The sequence below is a fragment of the Vulpes vulpes genome, chromosome 16 (genome assembly GCF_048418805.1).
Source record: "Vulpes vulpes isolate BD-2025 chromosome 16, VulVul3, whole genome shotgun sequence".
NCBI lineage: Eukaryota > Metazoa > Chordata > Mammalia > Carnivora > Canidae > Vulpes > Vulpes vulpes.
Window position 1 is genome coordinate 18964007 of NC_132795.1, and position 13174 is coordinate 18977180.

At 36.8% G+C, this 13174-nt stretch overlaps 1 protein-coding gene across 2 annotated transcripts in view; it reads right to left on the reverse strand.

Moving 5' to 3' along the window:
- The window catches only part of NBEAL1 (neurobeachin like 1), a 180684-nt gene that overhangs the window by 58318 nt on the left and 109192 nt on the right, over positions 1-13174 (reverse strand). For both annotated transcript variants that reach the window (XM_026002514.2, XM_072741979.1), the window contains 3 exons: positions 8847-8973; positions 2964-3112; positions 2024-2157 (listed from right to left, as the gene is read on the reverse strand). In XM_026002514.2, coding sequence (XP_025858299.2) covers positions 2024-2157; positions 2964-3112; positions 8847-8973 — 410 coding nt within the window. The remainder of the gene's footprint in view (positions 1-2023; positions 2158-2963; positions 3113-8846; positions 8974-13174) is intronic.

Here is a 13174-nt window from a genome sequence, read left to right on the forward strand (position 1 = left end):
CTGGTGCAGCCACTCTGGAAAACTGTGTGGAGGTTCCTCAAAGAGTTAAAAATAGAGCTGCCCTACGACCCAGCAATTGCACTGCTGGGGATTTACCCCAAAGATTCAGATGCAATGAAACGCCGGGACACCTGCTCCCCGATGTTTCTTACAGCAATGGCCACAATAGCCAAACTGTGGAAGGAGCCTCGGTGTCCATCGAAAGATGAATGGATAAAGAAGATGTGGTATATGTATACAATGGAATATTACTCAGCCATTAGAAACGACAAATACCCACCATTTGCTTCAACATGGATGGAACTGGAGGGTATTATGCTGAGTGCAGTAAGTCAATCGGAGAATGACAAACAGTGTATGTCCTCATTCATTTGGGGAATATAAATAATAGTGAAAGGGAATATAAAGGAAGGGAGAAGAAATGTGTGGGAAATATCAGGAAGGGAGACAGAACATAAAGACTCCTAACTCTGGGAAAAGAACTAGGGGTGGTGGAAGGGGAGGAGGGCGGGGGTGGGGATGAATGGGTGACGGGCACTGAGGGGGGCACTTGACGGGATGAGCACTGGGTGTTATTCTGTATGTTGGTAAATTGAACACCAATAAAAATTAATTAAAAAAAACTATAAATTTATACAAATGTACAGTATTCAACAGGAGCATTATTGGTTTAATTATACTAGTGTATAATTAAGATAATAGAAATTATAGATAATTGATTAATTATCAATATGCACTGAATTAAGATAATTAATTTAACTTCCAAAAAAACACAAGCTTTTCATATTCCTATGGGGAAAACTTATTTCTAATAGTAAAAAAGTATCCTTTTGTAAAACTACAAATATGTCCTTTATTTTTTAAAGATTTTATTTATTTATCTGAGAGAGTCAGACAGACAGAAAGACAGACCATGAGCCACAAGTAGTGGAGGCAGAGGGAGAAGCAGACTCCCCACTGAGCAGGGAGCCTAGGGCTTAATCCTAGGACCCTGGGATCATGACCTGAGCTGAAAGGAAGATCCTTAACTGACTGAGCCATCCAGGCACCCCACAAAATGCCCTTCAAACGTCTGAATAAAATTATTTATAAGTAACCCTAGATCCCACAAATGAACAGAAACTTAGTTATTGACTGTGCTAATTCAGATCATCTCAGAAGCAGATGGCAAAAGAGAATGGAACATTCAAGGATTTTATTAGTAGAGGCACCTGTGATGGAAAATGGAGAACGAGACAAGATAGGGAGAGCTGTCAGAGAATAATGCAAGTCTGACCTCAAGTGAATAACAGAAGGAAGAAAGGTTGGGGGCAAGTGTCCTAAGTAATGTGCTACAGGTACACAACTATTGGTGGAGCTAGTATCTGTACCCAGGTAATCTGGCTTCAGTGGTAATATCTTAACCACTTACACTATTCAAGAATTTACTCTATTCCTGAAAGAAATATCTGCCCTATTATTATTTAACTGAAGCCAATCTAATTTCATAAATCCTATCATATTATATATATTGCATATGATTTCACAACTGGATACTGTAAGACACTTACTGGCTGACACTTAATAGTCTACTGATTTACCTACTCATATATAAAAACTGAAAACAAGTACCCTAAAAATACTCAAATATAAATCCCAATAGAATTAATTTACTACTTAGCTCCTAAAGTGTATTTATTTTTCCTCTAATATTTTGACTTCACAAATGAGCAGAGTCCAAAGTTTCATTACAGCTTACTAGTTGGAAAATTCTTTTTTTTTTTTTTTTTAAGATTTTATTTATTCATGAGAGACACAGAGAAAGAGAGAGAGAGAGAGAGAGAGAGAGAGAGAGAGAGGCAGAGACATAGGCAGAGGAAGAAGCAGGCTCCATGCAGGGAGCCCGATGTGGGACTTGATCCCAGGACTCCAGGATCACGCCCTGGGCCTAAGGCAGATGCTTAACTGCTGAGCCACCCAGGCGTCCCTGGAAAATTATTTCAAGTTAATACTGGGGCTTCCAGAAAGGTCGCATCTTACATACCTCTTTTTTGAAATTGAGAAAGTAGTTGGATTGGTCAACATGAAAAATCTCAAGAGCTGACCTCCTTAAATTGTAACGCCGCAGGTGAATCTCTCGAACCTGAGAATGAGGCCACTTGAAATCAAAGCCTACTCCTGAAAACAGAAGAAGTCCTGTGACCAACGTACCATATGAAGTTACTCATGTTATGCAGAAAATATCTCCTAGTTCCTGACAAAGGTAGCACTTAAGGAAAAGGAATTTAATTTGTTTCACAGAAATCATTTGTTAACAGTGGATGTTTAAGGGTTTCTTTCTTTTCTTTTTATTTTTTTGAGAGAAAGAGCGAGAGGGCATGCCTGTGTATGCAAGTGGGGGACAGGGACAGAGAGAGGGGGAGACAGAGAATCTCCATACTCAGCATTGAGCCTGACATGGGGGTTGATCTCACAGCCCTGAGATTATGACCTGAGTCAAAATCAAGAGCAGGACATGCAAGTGTCTGAGCCATCCAGGCAATCCTAAATGGTTTAAAAACGTTCACAAAATTCTATAGCTTTTCCTCTTCCTTCTTATGAAAACAGAATAATCCTGATTATTTTATCTCAAAAAGACATTTTTCCTTTCCTCTTTATGTTGGCATTTTAGATTTAAACATCCTTTTTATTTTCAGGCAAAGGGCTAGGTGAGAAGCTGATAGAAATATACAAATAAAATTAAGATTGCATTTTATAACAAGTCTACAGCAATCCTCTCACTAAACCTTTTAAAAAATTAACAAAAAAAGCATTCCCTTCAATACACTGTTGAATAAGTTGAATCCCATATTGACTTTCCATTTCTCCTTTTACATGATAGACCACAATTCTAGTCTCCTCTTACTGTTTTCTTCTCATTAATGATTGATACACTAGATACTTAACTATTGAACAACAGAAATTATTCCCCAAGAACTCCTCACCATCTTCTTTTTCAATGCTGCAATCGTAGAAGTAAATGTGTTGAGTAGTGATTTCTAATCTGCCAGGAATTACGTCAATTATTGTAATGAGTTCACAGTCTTCAGATAACACCAATTTTTCTTTTTGATCCTGTTCTTCTTTCTCATCACTGTAAATAACAAAAATCAACCAATCAAAACCCACCCAACAATGTATTCTACGTAAATTGAAGAATATCAAGAAAGTGTATTTGAATTACCTACAAAAATATTTCAGTGCATATTAAATTACTTAAATACTATCTAATAGTTACTGCCCAATAATTCAGTTTCCAAAAAAGTTTTACATTTTAATTGCATGTGAAACATTAAAACAAAATATAGTGAATCTTTATTATGACGGGTAGCGGACAGTTCAAACATGTAGCAATACTAGTGTGATTTTAGTTATATTTGGGACACATGAATTAACCAAGGGAATATATGAATCTATTAATAAAGGACTGCATCATTAGTGATGTTTTATAAATAATTATCAGAAGCACTAATTATGACTGATTCTTAACTTGTAAAATGACTTTTCAAGAGTAACTGAATCTAGGTAATATCCCCTGACAATGGAACTGGGGATGATACAAAGAGCTACTCTGCAATATCTCACTTAGAGTGAAATCATCTTGTATGAAAAGGACTGTTACACTTTATGTTTTTTGGAGAAGATAACTGGTAACTTAAGAAAGGAAATCTTTAAAAATTATTAAAATTATATGAACTTGTTTATGTCAACAAAATATACTGTTGAAACTGGTCAATTTGTAATCCTGAAATAAGCTTCAAAGAAATATACGTCATATGTAACTAATAATCCCCAAAAGAGTGATGTTCAGAATAAATTATATATTTAGGTCTTAACTCATTTTTGGCTGAAGGTGAGGCTTTACAAACAAAAAGTAAAAGTCAGGGTAGATGTTTAAGTCACAAAATTCGAACACGTTCCCTAAGGAACACAGAGATCCACTGGCAAAACATAGCAGTCTTCTGGAACAAGGGACTTAAATACAACAAACTAACTAATTATTGACTGACCACTGAACTATGCTAACTTTAAAAGGCCAAACTTTTTCTTAAAAAGACTTCATTTAAAAACAAAACAAAGGGGCAGCCCCAGTGGCGCAGCGGTTTAGCGCCACCTGCAGCCCATGGCGTGATCCTGGAGACCCGGGATCGAGTTCCACATCAGGCTCCCTGCATGGTGCCTGCTTCTCCCTCTGCCTGTGTCTCTGCCTCTCTCTCTCTAGCTGTGTCTCTATGAATAAATAAATAAAACCTTTTAAAAAAATAAATAGAAAATAAAAACAAAACAAAGTAAAAAAAAAAAACCATGAATATAGACATGACTGGCAACACACAGCAGATAAGAAACACTCCATAGGATTAATCTAAGAAAGGTAATGGAATGACATACTCAAAATGCTGACAGGAAAAAAACACTTCTCTACTAAGAATTGTATAGCCAATAAAACTATCCTTCAAAACAGAAAGCAATGGTTCTCAGGCAATTGGATAATAACGTGCAAAAGAAAGAATATAGAAATATCATATAGAATATAGAAAATATCATATCATATAAGAAAATTAACTAAAAGTGGGTCAAAGATCTAAATGTAAGAGATAAAGTATAAAACTCTTAAGAAAAAATAAATGGGCTTCAAAACTTAAAACTTCTATGCATCAACAGATTGAAGGAAAACACATCCAATGGAAGAACATTTTTGCAAATCATGTATCTGATAAGGTATTTATAATACAGAACTATTATAACTTAATACCTAAAAGACAACTCAATTAAAAAATGACCAAAGGATTTGCATAAATATTTCTTTAAAAAGATATATAAATAGTAAATAAATATATGAACAGATGCTCAGGATCATTAGTCATTAGGAAAATGCAAATTAAAACTACAAGGCACCATTTCAAATCTTCTAGGATGGTATAATAAAGAAACTCCTAGAATAACAAAAGTTGGGGTAGATGTGGAGAAATTTAACCCCCCATACATTACTTGGGGAATGTTAAATAGTATAGTCATCGTTAAAATAATTTAATAATTCCTTGTATAAACAAAGAATTACGATATGACTCACAAATTCACTCCTGGGTATATACCCAATAGAACTGAAAACATGTTGACACAAGATTTATACATGAATACTCATGAAGTATTATTTATAATAGCTAAAAAGTAGAAATGTGGAAATATGGCCACAACTGGTGAATGAATAAACAAAAGTGGTATATCCATATGATGGAATATTATTCAACCACAACAAGCAATAAAGTACAGCTTACATGCTCCTCTATGAATGATCCTTGGAAATATTACACTGAATGAAATAAGACAGAAAGGCCACATATTATAAGAAATAAGTGGAATGTCGAAACAGGTAAATCCAATAGAGACAAAAGGCAGATCAATAGTTTTCAGGGGATGTAGAAAGGAGAAAATTTGGAGTGACTACAAAAAAGTACAAGATTTCCTTTCGGAGTGATGGAAATTGAAGCAGTAATCAAACATCTCCCAACAAACAAGAGTCCAGGGCCAGATGGCTTCCCAGGGGAATTCTATCAAATATTTAAGGAATTAATACCTATTCCTCTGAAGCTGTTTCAGAAAACACGACTGGAAGGAAAACTTCCAAACTGTTTCTGTGAGGCCAGCATTATCTTGATCCCCAAACCAGACAAAGACCTCACCAAAAAAAATTATAGACCAATATCCCTGGTGAAGATAGATGCAAAAATTCATGATACTAGCCAACAGAATCCAATAGTACATTAAAAGGATTATTCACAAAAAATAAAATTAAAAAAAAATAAAAGGATTATTCACCATGACCAAGTGGGATTTATTCCTGGGCTACAACAGTGGTTCAACATTGGCACATCAGCCAATGTGATGCAGTACATTAATAAAAGAAAGGACAAGAACCATAGGTTTCTCTCAATAAATGCAGAAAAAGCATTTGACAAAGTACAGCATCCTTTCTTAAAACTCTTCACAGTGTAGGGATAGAGAAAACAAATCTCAGTATCATAAAAGCCATGTACGAAAAACCTATAGTGAATATCATTCTCAATGGGGAAAAACTCAGCTTTTCCCCTAAGGTCAGGAACAGGTCAGGGATGTCCACTCTCACCACTGTTGTTCAACATAGTACTAGAAGTCCTAGCCTCAGGAACCAGACAACAAAAAGAAATAAAAGGCATCTGAATCAGCAAAGTAGTCAAACTCGCACTCTTCGCTGAGGACAAACTCATTCTTCCACTGTATATGGAAAACCCAAAGACTACCTCAAAATTGCTAGAACACCTACAGGATTTCAGCAAAGTAGCAGGATATAAAATCAACATACAGAAGTCTGTTGCATTTCTATGCATTAACAATGAAGCAGCAGAAAGAGAAATCAAGGAACCAATCCTGTTTACAATTGCACCAAAAACCATAAGATACCATGGAATAAAACCTAACGAAAGGGTTAAAAGATCTGTACTGTGAAAACTATAGAACGCTCATGAAATTTAGGGAAACACAAAGAAATGGAAAAACATTCCATGCTCATGGATTGGAAGAACAAACATTGTTAAAATGTCTATGCTACCCAAAGCACTCTAGACGTTCAATGCAACAATCCCTACCAAAATGCCATCAGCATTTTTCAGAGCTGGAAAAAACAATTCTAAAATGTGTATGGAACCAGAAAAGACTCCGAATAGCTAAAGGAATGTTGAAAACCAAAGCTGGAGGCATCACAAGTCTGGACTTCAAGTTCTATTACCAAGCTGTAATCATCCAGACAGTATGGTACTGGCACAAAAATAAATACACAGATCAAGGGAACAGAATAGAGAACCCAGAAATGGACCCTCAACTCTATGGTCAACTAGTATCTGATGAAGCAGGAAAGAAAACCCAACGGAAAAAAGAAAGTCTCTTCAACAAATGGTGTTGGGTAAATTGGACAGCCACATGCAGAAGAATGAAACTGGACGATTTTCTTACACCATACACAAAAACAGACTCAAAATAGATGAACGACCTAAATGTGAGACAGGAATCCATCAAAAATCCTATAGGAGAACACAGGCAACAACCTCTTTAACCTCGGCCACACCAACTTCTTGCTGGACACGTCTCTAGAGCCAAGAGAAACAGGCAAAAACGAACTACTGGGACTTCATCAAGATAAAAAGGGTTTGCACAGTCAAGGAAACAGTTGAAAAAAAACAAAGACAACCAACAGAATGGAAGAAGATATTTGCAAATGACACATCAGATAAAGGGCTAGTATCCAAGACCTATCAAGAACTTATCAAACTCAACACCCAAAGAACAAACATTCCAATCAAGAAATGGCCAAAAGATATGAACAGACCTTTCTCCAAAGGAGACGTACAAATGGCCAACAGATACATGAAAAAAATGCTCAACGTCACTCGGTATCAGGGGAATTCAAATCAAAACCACAATGAGATACCACCTCACCCCAGTCAGAATGGCCAAAATTAACAAGTCAGGAAATGACAGATGTTGGTGAGGATGTGGAGAAAGAGGAACTCTCTTACACTGTTGGTGGGAATGGAAGATGGTGCAGTCCCTCTGGAAGACAGTATGGAGGCTCCTCAAAAAGTTGAAAACACACCTATTCTATGACGCAGCGATTGTACTACTAGGTATTGACCGCAAAGACACAAATGTAGTGATCTGAAGGGGCACGTGCACCCCGATGTTTATAGCAGCAATGTCCACAATAACCAGACTATGGAAAGAGCCCAGATGTTCACTGACAGATGAATGGATAAAGAAGATGGTGTGTGTGTACACACACACACACACACACACACACACACACACACACACACAGAGGAATATTATTCAGCCATCAAGAAGAATGTAATTTTGCCATTTGCAAAGATATGGATAGAACTAGAGGATGTTATGCAAAGTAAAATAAGTCAATCAGATAAGATAATTATCATATGATCTTACGTGGAATTTAAGAAACAAAACAAAGGATCATAGGGGAAGGGTGGGAAAAATAAAACAAGATGAAATCAGAGAAAGAGACAAACCATAAGAGACTCTTTATTATAGGAAACACTGAGGGTGGCTGGAGGGGAGGGGAAGGGGGATAGAGTAACTGAGTGATGGACTTTAAGGCAGGCACATGATATAATGAGCACTTGGTATTATGTAAGACTGATGAATCACTGAACTCTACATCTGAAATTAATAATACCTTAAATATATCAATCAATTGAATTTAAAATTTAAAAATAATTAAAACAGTAAACTGTACTGTTGGTCTTAAAACATATGAAAGTCTGTATTTATGATAATAATAACACAAAGGAGAAATAAGGAAATCAATATATTTTCTTTTAATACTGATAGATGCCTAATTGCTGATATAGCAGTAACTGATAGATCCTGAAAAGACAGCTGACCCTTGAGTAATGCAGGGGTTAGTGGCACTGAACCCTGTGCACTCAAAAATCCATTAATAAATCTGACTCCCTAAAAATTTATCTATTAATAGCCTACTGCTGACCAGAAGCCTTACCAATAACATACACAGTCTATTAACACATTTTGTATTCTTATAAATAAAGTAAGCTAGAGAAAAGAAATGTTTTTAAGAAAACTATTTGGAAGAAAAAATATAGATATTTATAGTATATTACTGGCTGATAAAATTTATATAGAAGTGGATCCATGAAGTTCCAACCTTTATTATTCAAGGGTCAGTGTTCTTAGGATTACAATCAAATATCTTCAACAATTTTATAATTTCATTTTTGAGAACAAAATAATTTTTAATTCTTTCAAATACTTATACATACATATTTACTCTGGCTGTTATGTCTTCTTCAGGAAGGTCTAATTTATCTTCCTCCATATTGCTAACTTTTACTTGTTTCACTACTTCCAAAAGCAAAGAATCACTGGAAGGCTGTGAGTGTTGGACACCTGTTTAAATAAATACAAATTATCTATTAAACACAGTAAAAGGGGATCCCTGGGTGGCTCGGCGGTTCGGCGCCTGCCTCTGGCCCAGGGCGTGATCCTGGAATCCTGGGATCAAGTTCCGCATCGGGCTCCGGGCATGGAGCCTGCTTCTCCCTCTGCCAGTGTCTCTGCCTCTCTCTCTCTCTCTCTCTCTCTCTGTCTCTCTCTCTCTCTCTCTCGAATAAATAAATAAAATCTTTAAAAATAAATAAATAAAATAAACACAGTAAAAAATAATCTCTATAATTTGTTAATTACATAATCATAATATGTATTTTTTTTCATAATATGTATTTTAAAGTAAAGGAGGAGGGGTGGGGAATTGGGTATAGGGAGTCAAAATGTGTAAACTTCCAGGTGTAAGATAATTAAGTATTAGGGATGTATGGCATGATGACTATAGTTAACAGTGCTATATGGCATTTTTGCAATTTGCTAAAAGAGCAGGTCCTAAAAATTCTCATCATAAGGAAAAAAAGTTTGTAATTATATGCTGTGATAGATGTTAAGTGTACATTGCTGTAATCATTTTACAATATGTGTGTATCTCAAGTCATTATGAGCTACATCTACACAGTATTCTACATCTTACACAGTATTCTATATCAATTGTATCTCAGTAGAACTGGAAAAAAAACTAAGGTACTTAATGTTTTCTAGGACAAAAGAACAATTTACAGGGTGCCTGGGTGGCTCAGTCAGTTAAGCGTCTGACTCTTGGTTTCAGCTCAGGTGGGGTCATGGGCTTAAGGACTGTGCTGGGTTTCTGTGCTCAGCAGGAAGTCTGCTTGGGTTTCTCTTTCTTTCCCTCTCTGTACCTCACATCCCTGCCCCCCCACTCATGTGCACTCTTTCAAGTACATAAATCTTTAAAAAGAAGAGAGCAATTGCTAGAGAAAAGTTTTTATATGTGATTCAGAGTAATCTAGGCTGTGATCTTAAAAACCATTACATGTATAATAAAAAGAATGTTTTAAAAAATGTTATCTATTTTTAATAATGATATTATTTACGTTTCAAAATGGGCCAAGTAATCTCTTTAATCTAATTTAATTCTAAAGCATGTCAGTATGTCAGAGATAGAATTTTCTCACTGTATTAATAGAACTTTTACTTTGTATTTGTATTAAAATATTAAGAAAGATGACAAGCATCTTTTTTTATAATATTGTTTATTTATTTGAGAGAGAGAAGAGCAGAGGGAGAGGGACAAGTAGACTCCATGCTGAACACAGAGCCTAATGTGGGGCACAATCCCAAAATTCTGAGATTATGTCCTGAGCCAAAATCAAAAGTTAGATGCTTAATTAAAAAAACTGAACCATCCAGGCACCCCAAGATGATGAAAAATTATCTTTAATTGGAAGAGAATACATAACTCAAGAGCTGGGGCACATGAAATTTAATAAATAATTCTGTATGCAAAAATATGCAATAAATATAATGCATTTTAGAAATAATACATTTTTTAAGAGGGCAGGGCTAATGTAATAGGAAGAACAAAGGCCATGTGTGAAGTGGTAATCTTAAATTTAAATTCTGTTCTGCCATTTATTAACCAGGTGACCCCTCTGAATCTTTGCTTTCTTAACTGTGAAATGGAGATACATCACATTACATTAAGTTTATACTTGGCAGCTATCTTTTATTTTTTTTTTTTTTAATGATAGTCACACACAGAGAGAGAGAGAGAGAGGCAGAGACATAGGCAGAGGGAGAAGCAGGCTCCATGCACCGGGAGCCCGACGTGGGACTCGATCCCGGGTCTCCAGGATCGCGCCCTGGGCCAAAGGCAGGCGCTAATCCGCTGTGCCACCCAGGGATCCCAGCAGCTATCATTATTGTACATTCACCTCTCAATTAACTGAGGGGCATAAGAATAGTAATAACTACATAATTTATAGGTAGGACTAGGAAAAATTTATGTATGTAACTATGAATAAAAGTATTTCAGTTGTGGGAAATGCAAATAATTCATACTAAATAACAAAACATTATAGGGGTGCCTGGGTGGCTAAGTTGGTTAAGGTTCTGACTCTTGGTTTCTGTTCAGGTCATGATCTCAGGTTTGTGAGATCGAGCCCTGCATCAGGCTCTGTGCTAGGTGTGAAGCCTGTTTAAGAGTCTCTCTCTCCCTCTGTCTACCCTACCCCTAATAAAAAAGAAGAAAACAAACAACAAAAAGACCCCTAAATAACAAAGTATTATAAAGATGACAAAATCCTCCTTTAATTTCTCAAAAGGTATCATTGCTCAGACATAAAAAAAAAAAAAAAAAATCAAACAACCTAATGTACAGTTGCATTTTTCTGTTTAAATCTCCTTTGATCACACCTTTGTCTCTACCCAGGAAGCACTGGTTCACACTATTCCTAGAACAAATAACTACTTTCACTGAACAGGTTTCTTCATATTCTTCATGGTCTCATTTTTTTTTTTAATTTTATTTATTTATTCATGAGAGACATAGGGGGAAAGAGAGAGAGAGGCACAGACATAGGCAGACGGAGAAGCAAGCTCCATGCAAGGAGCCTGATGTGGGACTCGATCCCAGGTCTCCAGGATCGGGCCCTGGGCTGAAGGTGGCACTAAACCGCCGAGCCGCCCAGGTTGCCCGTCTCATTTATTTCATATGGCAAAATTTATTGTTAAACATTTAATTAAACAAACACTGCACATTAGAACATGCAATGAAAACTGAAAATAAGGAATCTAGATATTTCTTTAAAATTTTTTTTTTAATTTTATTTATTTATGATAGTCATACAGAGAGAAAGAGAGAGGCAGAGACACAGGCGGAGGGAGAAGCAGGCTCCATGCGCCGGGAGCCTGATGTGGGATTCGATCCCGGGTCTCCAGGATCGCGCGCCCTGGGCCAAAGGCAGGCGCCAAACCGCTGCGCCACCACCCAGGGATCCCCAGGAATCTAGATATTTCTGATACAAACAGAAAACAGACTTTATGTAGACAGATGACATTACGAAAGAGTGTAAGTTCAAAATTTGATGAAAGATTGGTGAGTAAGGGGCACCTGGATGGCTCAGTTATGGATAAGCATCTGTCTTTGGCTCACGTCACGATCCCAGGGTCCTGGGACTGAGCGATGAGTCAGCCTGTCTGCCTGAGAGAGGAGTCTGTTTCTCTCTCTCCCTCTGCTCCTCTCCCTGCTCATGCATGCTCGCTCTCTCTCAAATAAATAACTTTTTTTTTTTTTTTTTAAAGAAAAGAAAGACTGGTGAATAAAATGAGGATGGGAATCATGTCAGGCAAAGAGGCCAGCTGGCAAACTACTGTTAAGTTTGGGAAAAGGTACCACCAAGCTAAGCCATGGCAACAGCAGAAGTAATGAGAATAAGATTCAAAAGATATGCAAGGGAGAATTAACAGGACACTGTACCTAAAAAGCTATTATGTATAGGGGATTAGGAAGGATGAAGACAGACTCATGGCTAGTATTAATGATTCGGAGTAACTAATAGATGGAGAAAATAAAACTAAAACCCAAGATACAAGAGAAGCAGAGTCTAGGGTGAGGAGTAGACAAATGAGAAAAGATAATTTAATTACAAAAATCTTATGTGGAGGCCTCTGTGGAAGAGGTATCCCAAAAGACAGACAAGCAATTGGAAATCTTGGTGTAAAGGTCAAAAGGCAGGTAAGAATTAGAAATACAGGTGAGAAAACACCTTTATACACACATATATATACGTATGTGTGCATGTACATATATATATCTGTATATATATAGTGTGTGTGTGTGTGTGTACATATATATAGTGTGTGTATATACATATATATATAGTGGTGAAGTCGTGAGATCACCTCTTCAGAGTAAGCACTGGTAAAAGGCAAGATGGCTAAGTATGGACCTAGGAACATGATTATTTTCAAGGTAACCAAGAAAAGATCAGAAATTGGTAAGAAAATTAGGAGGTTAAGCACCAGCACTAGAAAGAAATATAAAAAGAACAAGTTATAGAACAAAGATTTAAAGGATTTCTAAGAATTCTAAATATAGGGATGCATGGGTGGCTCACTGGTTGAGCTTCTGCCTTCTGTTCAGGGCATGATCCTGGGTCTAGGGATTGAGTCCCACATTGGGCTCCCCATGGGGAGCCTGTTTCTCCCTCTACCTGTGTCTCTGCCTCTATCTCTGTGTCTC